This window comes from Dromiciops gliroides, chromosome 6 (genome assembly GCF_019393635.1).
Source record: "Dromiciops gliroides isolate mDroGli1 chromosome 6, mDroGli1.pri, whole genome shotgun sequence".
In the NCBI taxonomy this organism is placed as follows: Eukaryota; Metazoa; Chordata; class Mammalia; order Microbiotheria; family Microbiotheriidae; genus Dromiciops; species Dromiciops gliroides.
In genome coordinates, this window is record NC_057866.1 from 105,998,737 (window position 1) to 106,014,998 (window position 16,262).

Consider the following 16,262-nt stretch of genomic DNA (forward strand, 5'->3'; position numbering starts at 1 on the left):
AGTCACACAGGTAAGGTGAATATAATATGGAAAAAAGAGCACTAAAGGTATACCTACTGCCTAAAAATTCCCAGTGGTTCCTTATTAACTCTAGAACAAAATAGTAAGTTCTCTCTCTATTTGACTTGTAAGACATGTTCCCTTTCTATCATTTTAGTTTTCTTACACGACTCATCTCTGGACATTCTGTGGTCCAGGCCAACTCCCTGTTCTTCATTCATGATGGTGGGTTTTTGTTTGTTTGTTTTTTGGTGGGGCAATTGGGGTTAAGTGACTTGTCCAGGGTCACACAGTTAGTAAGTGTCAAGTGTCTGAGGTTGGATTTGAATTCAGGTCTCCTGACTCCAGGGCCTGTGCTCTATCCACTGTACCACCTAGCTGTCCCCATCCATGATGTTTTATGTCCCATCTCCTTGCCTTTGCACTGGCTGTCCCCCTTGTCAGGAATGCTTTCCTTCCTCACTTGGCTTCTTGGAATCCCTGGCTTTCTTCAAAATTCAGTTCAAGCAACCAGCCACCTCCTGAGGGAGGCCTTTCCTGTCTGTGATCTTCAAACCCTCCCCAAGCCCACCCCAGTTGAATAGCTTCCTCCTCTAAACTTACCTTGTATAATATCTACTTTTTTTAGTTAGAACTTTATTCATTTATTTAAATTTTAAAGTCATAAATGTATTTTATTATTTCCAGTTACATGTAAAGATAGTTTTCAACATTTGTTTTTATGAGATTTTGAGTTCCAGATTTTTCTCCCTCCCTACTCCCCAAGACAGCAAACAATCTGATATAGGTTATATGTGTACAATCACATTAAACTTATTTCTACATTAGTCATGTTGTGAAAGAAGAATCAGAGCAAAAGGAAAAACTTCAAAAAAGAAAAAACAAAACAAGAAAATAGAAACAGTATGGTTCAATCTGCATTCAGGTTCCACAGTTCTTTTTTCTGGATGTGGAGAGCATTTTCTATCATGAGTCTTTTGGAATTGTCCTGGATATAATATCTACTTTGTAAGTATCATATACATATGTATATCATATATATATATGCATGTATACATATATACATGTGTATATATACATATACACACTTGTATATACACATATACATAAGTGTGTGTGTGTGTGAGAGAGAGAGACAGAGAGACAAAGAGATAGTTTCCTCCATTAGAATATAAATTCTTTTAAAAAAAAGTGGGGTGAATAGTCATTTTAAGAACAACAACAAAAAAGAATGTAAGCTCTTTGAGGTCAGGGAGTGTTTCACTTATGTCTTTGTGCCCCCAGTGCTTAACAGAGTGCATGGAACTTTAAAAAGTAAACTGTAAATGCTTTTTGATTGATTCCAAAGGCAGTCTCTAACGGGTGTGGACAAGATAGAGAGGAGGTAGAGAGACCAACGTGGGCCACAGTCAGTGTTCAGGGAGGCTTTTTGAGGAGGTCTCAAGCTGAAGCCCTTGGGGGATGATCCTGGGCTGGAGAAGGCTGAGCGCCCCTGGGTACCAGGGCTCCTGGACTGACAAGCATCAATCTCACTCTAGTCTGAACCATCTGGACAACTCATTAGCCTCAGCCGAGTATTCTGAGCGTGGCGAGGACGGGCACACGGGTGCTTCTGGTGTCCATCTCAGTGTCTCCCTATGCCCTCTGTCTCAATGCAGCAGGCACCGTCCACCGTCCCCCGCATCTTCCCTCACTCCAGTCTCCCCAAGCATCGTCCCCAGCAACGCCCTCAGGTTCCTTGATGTCTGCGGGAAAACTCCTTCCTTTACACACCTGAGGGGTGGCATGGCTTTCGGGGACCCTACGCTCTAGCCCTGGGGAGCCGGCCTCACAGAAACCATAAACCCAGGCTTGTTTCCAAGGCAGGGAGTTGTGAGCGTCAGGGGAGTGGCCAGGGGTTGTGCCCTTCCAGAAAGGGCCCCCCTCTGGTGCCTTCGAGTCCTCTCTACATCCTCTCAAGAGAAATTCTCGACAAAAGACCGCAGAAGTGGGCATCCAAGCCTTTGCTTGAAGACCTCAGCCAAGAACAAGCCACTACCACCTTACACTGCGGGAGAGCTCATCCTTAGAAGGTTTCCCTCTTACGTCAAAGGCAAAGCTCCGCCCGCTCCGGGGCGGCCCCACACCCGGAAGCTCTGGCGGAGCTGACCGCGGCTGTGGAGTGCGCCGAAGGCATGGAGCGTGAGCCCGGCCAGGGGGAAGCGGCTCCTGCCCCGGCCCGGGACCCCGCGGTGACCGTGACTTTGCTCCTGAGCTGGGTAGTAGCTGATTCCTCCCGGGGTTGCAGCCCAAGGCCCCGGGTCTGGAGGATAGATGGACAGGCTATGGGGAGTCGGGGATGGTTGGAGTCCTTCTGGGGTCTGGAGGTCCGGGAGGGGGAGGGCCGGAGTCCGGAGGCTTGGAGGGGTGGAGCGGGGTGGGATCCGGTGGGCTCGCCCAGGCTGCCCGGGGAGAGAGCCAGGGACGTGGGGGCTCCCCGAGAGAGACCCTACCTTAGGGCTGCGTACACATCGGGGCCTTTCTTTGGGTACAAAACCTAAAATGTGGAAGCCCCTTCCCTGCCCTTGGAGGGTTTGACGTCCTCTCGAAAGCCCCTTCCTTTGGAGGACGTGGTGGCTTTACCTTCGGCGACCCCTGTGCTTCTGCCCTGGGGAGCCGGCCTTAGAGAAACTGTAGACCCAGGTTTGTTTCAAAGGCTGCTAGTTTGAGTGGCACGACTTGTGCCCTCCCAGAAAGGACCTCTCATGCCATTGGGTCCAATCTCTACTCTCCCGAGAGAAATTCTATCTAACAGACCCAACAAGTGGTCACGCAGCCTCTGCTTGAAGCCCTGAGCCGAAAGCAACCCCTTTGAGAGCTCTCGCTTTGGCTGAGCTTTGTTACGTTGTTTTCCTCTTACGTCAAGCCCAAATCTGCCTCCCCTTTTTTCTAGTTCTGCTTTCTAGGACCCAGCAGGACAAGTCTGTACCTTCTTTCCCATCTTTTAATTGCTTTAAGACGTCTACCAATGTTTGTGAAAACTTCTGTGGATGCCAGTCTCTAGAGCCGCTGCTGGTGTTGGTGCAGGTGTTTCTCCTCTTCTCATAAACACGCCCAGAGCAGTCAGCATGTCCCCCTCCCCCCAATCTTTTATTGGTGGGGCAGCTAGATGGTGCGGTGGATAGAGCACTGGCCCTGGAGTCAAGAGGAGCTGAGTTCAAATTTCTCCTCAGGCACTTACTAGCTGTGTGACCCTAATCGAATCACTTAACCCCAATTTCCTTAAACATCCAGGGCCATCTCCAGTCGTCCTGATAGATATCTTGCCACTGGACTCAGATGGCTCTGGAGGAGAAAGTGTGGTTGGTGATTTTGCACAGCCCTCCCTCACTTAAGTCCAATTCAGTGCAAGTCATGACATCACCCCGTCATGGTCCTCTTTGAGAATGAAGGACAAACACCACCACCACCACCACCTTTTACTGGTGAAAGTATTTGTAGTTAAGAGTCTCAAGTCTGTGAGACTATAGAATAGGGAGGAAAAGAAAGGTGTCTTATCTTCCTAAGTGGGTATTTAAGGGCCATTGCATTGGGTGAGGGTGGAGGGAGGTTCTGACAGTCCTTCCCGGGCTGCAGACTTTGAGGGTCAGCTAATACAGGTGTAGTGCTCTCAGGGCGCAGATGCACAGACATTCATGTTTATGGGCTCACTTTTTCCTATTATACATTTCTTTTGTGTCCAGGGGGCAAATAGCTACGGACAGCTTGGTCTTGGTCATAAAGAAGATGTGCTTGAGCCCCAACGGCTGAATGATTTCTGTGACCCCAAGCACATTAAGATGCTGACAGGAGGAGGGGGACACTCTGCTGTGGTCACAGGTAACTTGCAGGACCTTCCCTCTCAGAAGACCAAATGCAGTTAGGCTCAGAGTATTTAGAATTGGAAGGGACCTTAGTGACCATCTTGTTCAGGCCCCCTCATTTTACAGATGAGGAAACTGAGGTCCAGACAGGGGAAGTCACTTGTCGACAATGACACAGGCAGTCTGATGATGATTCCAGTTTTCTTTCTACTCTACTATAATAAATTAGAATCCTTCTCCCCTCCTTTCCCGTTGCTTGTGTTACAGGCCAGATGAGCAGTCTGGTGAAGCCTATAGACTTCTTCTCAGAACGTTTTTAAATGCAAAAATAAAACATGTAGGATTACAAAGGAAACCGATTATACTGAGATAGCTATCAAAATATGAAAAAAAAGTTCATGGACTCCAGGTTAAGAACCTCTGATATAAATAATAGCTGATATTTATATTGTGTTTTTTTTGGGTGAAACAAATAAATTTTGTTAAAAAATGTTTTTGAAGATCTGTGATTCCAAGCTCAATTAACTTTCTTTCTTTGTGAGGTTTTAAACACATTATTTATTTATTTACTTTTATGGGAAGGTAGGTGGTACAATGGAGAGATCCTGGGGTCTGAAGCCAGGAAGACTCATCTTCCTGAGTTCAAATCCAGCCTCAGACACTAGCTGTGTGGTCTTGGGCAAGCTACTTAACCCTATTTGTATTAGTTCCTCATCTGTAAAATGAGTTGTAGAAGGAAGTGGCAATCTACTCCAGTATCTTTGTCAAGAAAATCCCAAATGGCATCACAAAGAGTCAGACACAACTGAAAAATGACTATTGGGCTTATATTTTTCCCACCCTAATCTTAATGGTATTTTGGTTTGTTTGTTTTTTCCAATTACATGTAAAGATAGTTTTCAACATTCATTTTTATAAGATTTTGAGTTTTAAAATTTTCTCTCTCCTTCTCTTCCCTCCTCCTCCTTCCCCAAGAAGGCAAGCAATCTGATATAGGTTATATATGTACAATCACATTAACCATTTCCACATTAGTCATGTTCCAACATGTTTATTTTTAACATTCTTTTAAAAAATTTTTTTATGTCAAATTTTCTTTTCCTCCCACCCTTCCCCACCCACTGAAAAGGCAAGCAATATGATATACATGTGAAATTATGCAAAACATATTTCCATATTAGCTATATTACACACAGAAAAGCAAGAAAAATAAAGAGAATGAGAAAATTATACTTAAATTTGCAATTAAAATTCATTAGTTCTTTCTATGGAGTTGGATAGCAGTTTTTATCAAGAGTCCTTTGGAATTTTTTTGGATCACAATATCAATCAGAGTAACTAAGTTTTTCACAGTTGATCGTCAGTCTAATATTGCTGTTAGTGTGTACAATGATCTGGTTCTGCTCACTTCACTTTATCAGTTCATACAGATCTTCCCACATTTTTCTGAAATCTTCCTGCTCATTATTATTATTTTTATTTTTTTGGTGAGGCAATTGGGGTTAAGTGATTTGCCCAGGGTCACACAGCTAGTAAGTGTCAAGTGTCTGAGGCTGGATTTGAACTCAGGTCCTCCTGAATCCAGGGCTGGTGCCTTTTCCACTGTGCCACCTAGCTGTCCCTCAATTAGCCTTTTAGTGGAATCTTCGGGCTTTCATCATCATATCAACTACAAAAAGAAATAGTTTTATTCCTCTATTCCCTATTTTGATTCCTTCTATTTATTTTTCTTATTGCTATGACTAGGATTTCCAATATAATACTGAATAATATTGATGATAGTGGGCATCCTTTTTTCACATTTGATCTTACTGGAAAAGCTTCTAGCTTATCCCCATTACAAATAATGCTTGCTGATGCTTTTAGATAAATGCTTTTTTATCAATTTAGATAAAAATCCATTTATACCTATAATTTTAAGTGTTTTTAATAGAAAGGAGTGTTGTACTTTATCAAAAGCATTTTCTGTATCCATTGAAATGATCATATGATTTTTGTTTTGTTTTTTTGTTTTTGCAGGGCAATAAGGGTTAAGTGACTTGCTGAATCCAAGGCCAGTGCTTTATCCACTGCTCCATCTAGCTGTCCCTCATTATTTCTTATAACACAATAGAACCCTATCACAATCATATGCCACAACTTGTTCAGCCATTCCCTAATTGACAAACATCTCATTTTCTAATTCTTTGCCACAACAAAAAGATTTGCTATAAATATTTTTGTATATATAGATCATTTTCCTTTTTCTTTGATGACTTTTTTGCCAAGCTGTCAATTCTTTTTTTTAAATAATTGCATTACTTATTTCTTTTTCCATTTTTTTTCCTCTACTACTCATCTCTTTCTTTAACTTATCCAGGAATTCTTGTTGGGCTTGGGTCCAATTAGCATTTTTCTTTGAGGCTTTGGTTGTAGCTGTTTTCACATTATTGTCTTCTTCTGAATTTATGTCCTTGGTCTTTCCTACCACTGTAGTAGCTTTTATATGGCCAAGTCCTTTTTTGTTGTTGTTTGCTCATTTCCCCAGACTATTTCTTTTCTTTTTTTTTTGAACTAAACATTTTTATTTAAAGTCTTGAGTTCCAAATTCTACCCCTCCCTTTTGCCCACTGTCCCCTCCTCAATCCCTGAAGCAGTAAGTAATCAGATATAGGTTATACTTGTGAAATTATGTAAAATATTACCATATTAGTAATTTTCTATAAGAAAAATTTAAAAATGAAAGTGAAAAATATCATGCTTCAGTCTGTGTTCAATCAACATCATTCTTTCTTTGGAGGTGAATGGTATGCCTCATCATTAGTCCTTTGGAATTATCTTGGGTCATTGTATTGCTGAGAATAGTTAAGTCATTCATAGTTCTTCATCAAACAGTATTGCTGCCACTGTGGACAATGTTCTACTGGTTCTGTTCACTTCACTATACATCAGTTCATATAAGTCTTTCCAGGCCTTTCTGAAATCATCCTGTTTGTCATTTCTTATAGCACAATAATATTCCATTACAATCATATACTACAGCTTATTTAGTCATTCCCCAGTTAATGGGCATTCCTTTGATTTCTAGTTCTTGGCCACCACAAAAAGATCAGTCTATTTCTTGACTTTGAACATTATGTTAAAGTTGGGCTCTGCTCACCTGCGGGTGGGGAGGTGTGGTAAAAATTATTGGAGTTTAGCTGACTCATTTGGGAGGGGCCACACCTGGCCCACCCTGAGGTTACGTAGGCTACTGGGGTCAGAAGGAGAAACCTCTCCATAGGCAGTTTTTGAAGGACTTCCCCTTTTGGGAGAGGAAGATTGAAAAGCTTGCTGAGGGGAGGTGGAGTCACTTCCGGAATGCTTTTGCTCTGGGTCTCTCTCCTCAGTTTTTCCCTGTGGTGTGAGAAACTAGCAGATGTCCCAGGTGTGGTGAGTGAACACAAAAGCCTTGCATTCATTTGAATTAGCTTAATTGGAAACTCTAACTTAGGTTAGAGTTAGGAGAATTTATCTGTATTTCTTTTTCCCTATTTCCTTATCTTTGATTTTAATTAGTTTCACCTTTGTTGTTTAATTCCCAAGTAATAAAATCTTATCCTTTTGTGGAAAAGAAGCTGTAAGGCTCCTTTCTTTTTGTTTTTGTTTTTGTTTCCACAGGGCAATGAGGGTTAAGTGACTTGCCCAGGGTCACACAGCTAGTTAAGTGTCAAGTGTCTGAGCCTGGATTTGAACTCAGGTCCTCCTGAATCCAAGGCCAGTGCTTTATCCACTGTACTACCTAGCTGCCCCCAAGGCTCCGTTCTTATTATTAAATTTGGGCCCTACAGAGGCAATGTCACAAGCTTTAGGATTTTTTTGTGCTTCTGTTTTCAGAGCCAGTTCTGGGGGTCTGCAAGTTTTCAGTGCTTCCAAAGTAATGTGATCTGGGGAGAGAGAGGTATGGTCAATTCTCTCCTGGTGTGGGCTCTGGTCTTTACTCAGAAAGGGCCCCTGTTCCCCAGCAGCCATAGGTTCTAGTTCCCCTCTAGGCCCTGGAACTGTGACCAGGTTAACTACTCACACTACTGCTCCTCTCTGCCTTGGGTCAGTAACAGGGTCCTTGCTCCCTTGTGATCAACCACAAACGTTCTTCTCTGCCCTGGAACTGTGCCCCAGATCTGCTTATGGGCAACAGAGTTACCAGTCAGTACCAGCTGTTCCTAGTGCTAGCAAAGGGTCATTCCCTATAAACTCTTTCTGACCAGTTGTCCAAAGTCATTAATGTCTCTGGGCTATGAGCTCCTAAGGCTGTTGCTGCTGCTGGTACTGCTACCACATACACTCAAGGCCCATCCCAATGTCATAGACCTTTCTTGCTGACCTCCTAAGTTGGCTTAGGTTGGAAAAATGTTTCACTCTGACCTTCTGTTGCCTCTGCTGCTCCAAAATTCAATCTGAGGCATTATTTTAAAGTGGTTTGAAGGGCAATGTTAGGAGAGTTTGGCTAGGTTATTGCCTCCAATCTGCCATTTTCTTTATAATGCTTTAAAACATGCAAAACAAACTTTTAAATTAGAACTTCTCAACAACATTGTAGGGTAGGTACTGCGGTCATTATTATCTCCATTTTACAGATGAGAAAACTGAGGCTTTAGAAAAGTTAAGTCATGGTGTTCAAACCCAACTCTTCCTGGTTCAAAGTCCAGTACTCAATGTACTAAGCCATTCCTTTTCTCAGATTCTCTTGCTCCAAAGTAGCCATGAGAATATCTGTGCTTGCAATCTCCATTTATAAATATGTGGATATGGATGTATGTGTACATATATACATGCATACATATACATACACATATTTACCCCAGAGTTGAGTGCCTATGTCCTATGCCATTTGACTCCTATGCATGATAAAATGATTCTCACTTAAAAAAAAAAAAGAGGAGAAAGCTGCTGTTCTACGTCAGAACTTCAATTAAATGAAATTTTTTGGGAAAAAAAAAAAGAAATCTCTTTTGAAACTTTGGTAAGGTTAAGTTTCCCCTGCTATGCTCACTGGAATTTTTCTGTTTTGTAGATGATGGGGAGCTTTTTGTGTGTGGCTTGAACAAAGATGGGCAGCTGGGACTTGGTCACACTGAAGATATTCTGTCTTTTATCCCTTGCACCCCTCTGGTCGGCTGCCCTGTCCTACAAGTGTCCTGTGGCTGGGATTTTACAATTTTGCTCACAGGTAACAGTGGTCTCTGTCTTAGATGAGGAAATTTGAGGAAGAGCCAAATGATAGTTAGAACTTTGATCATATGACTCTTTTCTTAGAAAATATCTCTTTTTAGAATCAAGAAAACTTGTTCTTCCTGGATGCTAATTTAAAGGTAGAAAAGACCTTTCCTTGGATTCAGTTTATAGGCAGGGTGGAAAGTGAATGGCTAGAAGACCTTTGGAGATTTTTTTCTGCCTAAGAATTCTATGGTGGTTAGTGTTGCAAGTTGAGAATTATGTAATCTCAAAGTCTGGGTTATAAAGTATTAAATACTAAGGGGCAAAGCAAGGGAATATTTGACCAGGCTGGATCAGTAATGTTAACATTGTGTTGAAGGCTGACAATATCTGTGAGGCAAACTTGAGAGGACAGAGGTGATGGTTGCTCTGACAGCTGCCTCAGAGTTTCTGCTTCCTTTTCAACTAGATCCACCCCCCCACCCGTGCTCATTGGCAAGCCCTACCTTTCCTAGTGACCAGGATTTAAAGGACCTTCCATAGTCTATTGGGCTTTCTTACTTGCTTATCTCTTAAAACTTTTTGAGGTCTTGGGACTCTTCTTTGTATCTCCAGTGCCCTTGTTCACAGTAATATTGTAGCTACTAGGAGTTTATTAAATGTTTGTTCAATTGAATGGAAAATGCCTAGCAGTCCAGGAACTTCCTTATCTTCAAGATCTTCTCTCTTGGTCAGGAGGGACTGTGGCGATACAGTGTCTCTGCCTGTGTTGATCTGATGGTCTTCAATATCCCCGTGCCCCTTTCCATGCCCCACCCATTTGTTTTGTGAAACCAGTATTTTTATCTTACAGAAAGTGGGCAGGTTCTATCATGTGGCTCCAATGCATTTGGTCAGTTAGGTCTTCCTCCTGGGGCCAGAAGACAGGTGACCCCCCAAGTCATTGAGGTAAGCATCCAGTACCTGACATCACCATGAATATCATAGCCAGTTATTATATTATCTTGAACTTCTTCAATCAGTGGGTGTGGGTGGAATGGATACTTTCAATGAGACTATGGACTGAGATAGGTAAGCCTCCCTCCTAGCTTGACAGTGGTCTTGTGTGAGGGGAATTCAGGCTTTTGCCTTAGTTTGTGGCTTAGCAGTGTTAGTAAAGCAATGTAATGAATAGAGAATGGGGCCTGGAGTCAGGAGTACTGGTGTTCAAATCTGGCCTCAGATATTTAGTAGATGTGTGAACCTGGGCAAGTCACTTAACCCTGTTTGTCTCAGTTTCCTCATTTGTAAAATGGAGATTGTTGTGAGGATTAACAAAGAAAACATTTTTAAAGCATTTAGCAGAGTGCCTGGAATTTAGTAGACATTTATACCAGTGCTTATTCCTGTTTTCTTACATGTGTGCAGTTGTGGGATCAGGCAGGGTTTATCACTCACTTTCAGAGTGGTTTTTATTTAAGATTTCTTTTTCTTCCTTCCTCCCTTCCTTCCTTCCTCCCTTTCTCCCTTCTTTCCTTTCTTCCTTCCTTCCTTCTTCCCTTCCTCCCTTCTTTCCTTGTTTTCTTCCTTCTTTCCAGGGTTAAGTGACTTGCCCAGGATCACACAGCTAGTAAGTATCAAGTGAATGAGATGGGATTTGAACTCAGGTCTTCCTGACTCCAGGCCCAGTGCTCTATTTACTGCACCACCCAGCTGCCCCTATTTAAGATGTCTTTTTAAAGAAAACACTAAATATAAGACTTCCTAAAGAAAAAAAAAGGTTTCTGAAATGCCTGTGGTTTTTTTATTTGCAAATGTGTTTCCAAATCCTGTATGTTGATTCCAATAGCTCCTGAGTGAGAAGGTCGTGTGCATCTCAGCTGGAATGCGGCATGCTCTGGCTGGTACAGGTGATCTTTCTGTTTTCATTGACATTTTGGGGAGGGGGCATCTAGGTGGCACAGTAGATAAAGCATTGGCCCTGGATTCAGGAGGACTTGAGTTCAAATCCAGCCTCAGACACTTGACACTTACTAGCTGTGTGACCCTGGGCAAGTCACTTGACCCTCATTGCCCTGAAACAAAACAAAACAAAACAAGACATTTTGGGGAGAGAGCCTGCTTGTGCCAGAGTGGGTGTGGGAGAAGGCAGCAGGCAGGGTCCAGTGAAGAGAGAGCTGAGCTTGGGAGGCTACCTATGCTCACCACACAGATAATGAGTGCTAGGATCCAGTACTCTGTTACACCACATTGGCTGAGGGGTGAGAATGGATGACTTAATTAAAAAAAAAAACAACCCTACAAGGGATCTTTTCTTCTCTGCCCACAATGAGGGGAGAGGTGATGGAGGACAGTTTGAGGGGGGTGTTGGTGGGACACCCAGTCTAGATCTCTAGTAGGCTATTGAAAATATGACCTTGGAGCCCTGGGCTATTTTCCATGGCTTTTTTGGGGGAAGTGGAGATGTATTTTATATATGATTATTTTCTCCATTGTTCTTTGGCTTATATCAAAGAGTCTTGGGCTTGTTATTAGTCACAGCCCCCTTGGACTTCTTATGTCAAAGTATTCCTAAAATGGTAATAAAATGACAATGTCCTGTAGCAGTAGAAATCAGAGGACTTTGGAGCAGGAGGGGCTTATAGGGGTCCTCTAGGCTGAGGATCAAATTTCCAGATGAGGACACTGAGGCCCAGAGAGGCAACTTGGCCAGGGTTCCATGGGTAGTATTCATATGGCAGACCTGGCATTAGAACCTAGTTTCCTGGTTTAAGATCTAGGTACAATAGAGCTGTATGAATTCCCCCATGACCTTCTTGCTTCCCTTCTGTTTCATTGGAAGAGAGTGGCCTGGTGTTGCAGTGGGGCACAGGCTTGGCATCCGCAGGGAGGCGGGCATGCCCGGAGAAGCCCCTCCACCATTCCTGACAGCCCAAGGAACCTTGCAGAGTGACAGGTGAGTTACTTTCATTCTGTTGTGAGCCACACATTTATTCTTTTGACCCAAACTAGGCAGGTCTAGACCCCAGCACATGTAGGGACTGGGTCTTTATCATGGGGCACTCAGTTAAAACGTCCCTTTTTTTTTCCTCCTCCATTTTGCCGAGTTGTGGCTTTGGAACTCGCCAGTGAGTATGCTGGGCCCTGGTGGCATTGAGCTCATCTCCTGAATTTCAGGCAGACAGTTTCAGGAAAGGATAACAGGTTGTTGGGCAGATAGAATCTCTTGGTGATTAAGCCGCTTTCTGCCAAGGCAAACGATGAGCAGGAAGAGTCAGACAGCACCAAATAGATGGTGTGACAAAAAGCAGGGATAGAAATGTCAGAATCCCTTTGGCCAGGTTGACTTCTCAAAGCATCAGGTTTCCATGGCAAAGGGTAGCTGGGTAAATCTTTTTTCTTAGGGGACAGAGCTTCTGAACTGTGAGAACTCCCCACTTAACTCACTACAGTGAAAACTTGTAGCTCGGGGGCAGCTAGGTGGTGCAGTAGATAGAGCACGGGCCTTGGTTCAGGAGTACCTGAGTTCAAATCCCACCTCAGACACTTAACACTTACCCAGCTGTGTGACCCTGGGCAGTCACTTCACCCCCAATTGCCTCACCAAAAAAAAAAAAAAAGAAAAAAAAAAGAAAAGAAAACTTGTAGCTCAGGTCATATGATGATTATAGTGGTGGTTAACCTAGAGAAGAGAAGGCATGGAAGGGGTATGATTTCTATCGGGAAAGGGAATACTACCCAGAATTGTGAAATCACAGATCCTTGTTGGGGTTGGGGTGGGAGAGAGGTCATGTTAGCTTCTGGAAGATATTTTCTGCCCTCTAGGGCTAAGAAGAAATAGGAGCGGTAGGTGGAAGGTATAGAGAGATTTTCAGCTAGAATTAAGGAAAGCCTTCTAACACATAGAGCTGCCCCCAAACAGAATAGGCTACTTCTGGAGGAAATGAGATTTCAGCATTGGAGGTTCTTCTGGTGGAAGGTAGGGTAGTCACTTGTTGGGTATATGGTAGAAGGAATTCTTGTTTAGGTACTTGTTGGGACTAGACTTCTGAAATTCCTCCCAGCTCTGAGATGTTATGATTCTATGATTCCCTTCCTCCCAAGAAAAAAGAAGTCACTCCTCAGGATGGTCTTAGGATGTATCCCTCCATCCCCCAGTTTGTTCTCTCCATCCTTGCACTCCTACCCCATCCCAACGTTTAGGCTTTCCTTTGAAGGAGCTAGAGAAGTTGTTGTTGCAGCCTTGACCATGTTACTACTCCCTCCCTCCCTCCCTCCCTCCATCCATCCATCTATTCATTCATTCATTCATTTATTTATTTAGTTATTCATTCATTTATCTATTTATTTAAATTTAATTTTTTAATTTGTTTTTTGACCCATGTTATTTTACACTTTTATTGATTTCTTTTATTTTATATCCCCTTAATTTCAGAAGGTAACACCCCCACTATCTCCCTAGCAAGCCACTCTCTTGTAACAAATAATAAATTTTTTTGAAGCAAACTTTATTTATATTCAGGTTCAACATTAACCTGGCTGAAGTATATTATTGCAGATTTGAGAAATCAGCACATATGACAGTTGGACAGAGCAATTGCTTACAGTGTGCTTATCTGTGGTCAAGACAAAAGCTGATCTGTTTGTTCCAAGCCAGCACTGGGGGAAAGGGGGTAAGGGGTGAGGAAAGGAAGGAAGGAATGGCTAGAGAAGGAATGAAAGCAAAATATGAAAGAAAAGCAAGCAACTTAAGAACAAGGGGAAAAAAGTTTTCCTAGAACAGGGGAATGAAACTGCTAATTTACTTTTTAAAACCTTACCATCAATTCAAAATGCTCTGGCCATATAATAATAAATACTGGCTGGCCCAAGCGGTTCAACTTTTCAACTACACCAAAAAAAAAATTTTTTTTTTCTTCCTCACTTCCATTTTGGAGGCTTTTGTTGCCTGAAATAACTGTTTCCACAGTCCTAGTGTGTCATCTGGTAAAGGCTGTGGTGCCAACAGAGCCTACAACTACATTAAAACAAAGCTATGCAAAAGAATCTACCTAGTTACAAAGGCTGAGTTATATTGACAATATATTTTAATTCAGTAAAATTTACATTATATCTTAATTTGAGAGAAAACGTGGAACGGTAAACGCCCATGCCATCGAAAATGTAACAATTGTTGTGAGTGTTGTATGCAAAAAAGAACCATGTGAATTGCACATCAGATAATACATGGAGGAAGGGAGAAAAATCAGAGGCAAGTGAAGGTACAGAGAGCTAGTCTACTAAACTATGTGTAAAATACATGTGAGTTTTAATTTCTGTACTTATGTATAAAAGTTGTCTTTGGAGGAAATAAAACTGCAGACTTAGCCAGATGGATATACACAGCCTAGTATTAAACTGCACAGTGACATTTATTGTAACAAATAATTTTTAAAAGAGAGAGGGAGGGGCAGCTAGATGGTGCAGTGGTTAAAGCACTGGCCCTGGATTCAGGAGAACCTGAGTTCAAATCTGGCCTCAGACACTTGACACTTAATAGTTGTGTGACCCTGGGCAAGTCACTTAACTCCCATTGCCTGAAAAAAAAAGGGGGAGGGAGAAGCAAATTCAGTAAAGCCAACCAGTTCATTGGCCAAGTCTCACAGTATGAGTGATGTTATACCTCTGGCACCTCTGCAAAGGAAAGAGGGAGGTAGGGCGGGCTCATTTTAATTGTTACCTGTTTCTTTTCTAGGCCTGAAAAATTCAAAAGTAAAGACAGTTGTTACTGGTTCCTGCCACTCAGCATTGTTAACGGGTGAGTACAGGTTCTTTTGGTCTAACTTGACAATTGGAATTTGGCATACGCCTTATTGACCAGAGTGGTAATGGTGTCTGGCCTACCCAGCCCTATCCATCCTTTTTGGGATGAAAAGAGAACAGAATAAGGGAGGGGCATAATGGAAGGACCTGACCAGCTGAGATGCAGTTCAGAGAAAAGAGCAGTATATTTAAAGTCACAGATAATGGCTTCCACTCTAGTTTTTTTTTTTTTTTCCTGCTGTGACCTTGAGTAGTTCTCTCTGTTTTGCTCATCAGTAAAATGAGAGGTTGGAATGTATGTCTAGGGTTCCTATCTCTAAATTCCATGATTCTTATGATTCTGTCACTTGTAAAGTCCCTTCTAGTTAAATGGTTTGCTGTGTCTTATGCCATTTGTATTTAGTATTGCTGCCACCTACTGGCAGAATAAAAACCAGGAGTATGGGAGTCCCACTAGCTGGGTTCTACCCTCTCTCTTCCCCAGTCCTTTATCTACTCCTGAGTCCTGCTTTTCCCCCCCAACAGCCTTCAGGGCTATGGATTGGTAGAAAACTGGGAAGTATGGAGAGAGTACTCTTCAGATTACTTTTCAGGAAGGAAGTGGACATCAGTATCTGATTGAAAACCCTGGCCACCCCACTCTTTTCATAATTCTACCCTCTGGCTTAACTTTCCCAGCATCAAGACTTTCCACCTAGGGGCAAAACTCGCCCATGTTCAGAGGACATGTTGAAGACTGATGGGATGCCCACTTTGGGTCTGCCCCAAGCTGATCCATAAGACCCAGCTGAGGTCTTGGTATTGATGGGTAGACACTTTTCCCTGAGGAGTATGAATGACTGATCAATGCCTGCTAATTTTTCAATGACAGATATCTCTGTTAATGGCTTTGGATAATTCAGAATTTTACTAGGGTCTCACTAGGTGTTGTGAGCTGACCTTTCCATTTTTGTTTTAAAAAGTCCATCTAATTGATGCTTCTTTTTTGTATTATCTCTTTCAAGGGACTTATCTCTCATGTCAGAAAAGGAACCCTTTTTCACAACAAAGAAACACAGCTAAACTCAAATAGATCAGCACATTGGCCATGTTTGACAGTGGATGCTTTATTCCACACCTGTAGTCCACCACCTTCACACTGAGAATTTGGAAGCATTCTTTGCTTATTATCCATTGGAATTATGTTTGGTCATGACATTAAGTTCTGAAGTGTTTCAGGATAGTTTCCCTTTTTTGTTACAGTGACTGCTGTGCACATTGTTTCTCTTTCTTTTTCTTTTTTTCCCAAAGGCAGCTTCTCCATCTTATTTGAATGAGGCTAGGAAAAGATTGTTTCCATTTTGCTCTAATTATTTTACTAAGTGTACCATTGTTTTCACCTGGAAAGGTGCCAAGGCTCGTCATTGCATACTCGTGTTTTATTCCATCAGAAATGCATTGTGATTCATTTGGTAATGTGTTTTT

At 42.4% G+C, this 16,262-nt stretch overlaps 1 protein-coding gene across 1 annotated transcript in view; it reads left to right on the forward strand.

The window, feature by feature from the left end:
• Positions 1 to 2,133: 2,133 nt before the first annotated feature.
• The window catches only part of SERGEF (secretion regulating guanine nucleotide exchange factor), a 245,403-nt gene continuing 231,274 nt past the window's right edge, over positions 2,134 to 16,262 (forward strand). Inside the window, 7 exon segments of the mRNA XM_043971153.1 lie at positions 2,134 to 2,258; positions 3,723 to 3,858; positions 8,875 to 9,030; positions 9,871 to 9,965; positions 10,846 to 10,906; positions 11,839 to 11,952; positions 14,731 to 14,793. Coding sequence (XP_043827088.1) covers positions 2,175 to 2,258; positions 3,723 to 3,858; positions 8,875 to 9,030; positions 9,871 to 9,965; positions 10,846 to 10,906; positions 11,839 to 11,952; positions 14,731 to 14,793 — 709 coding nt within the window. The 5' untranslated portion in view covers positions 2,134 to 2,174.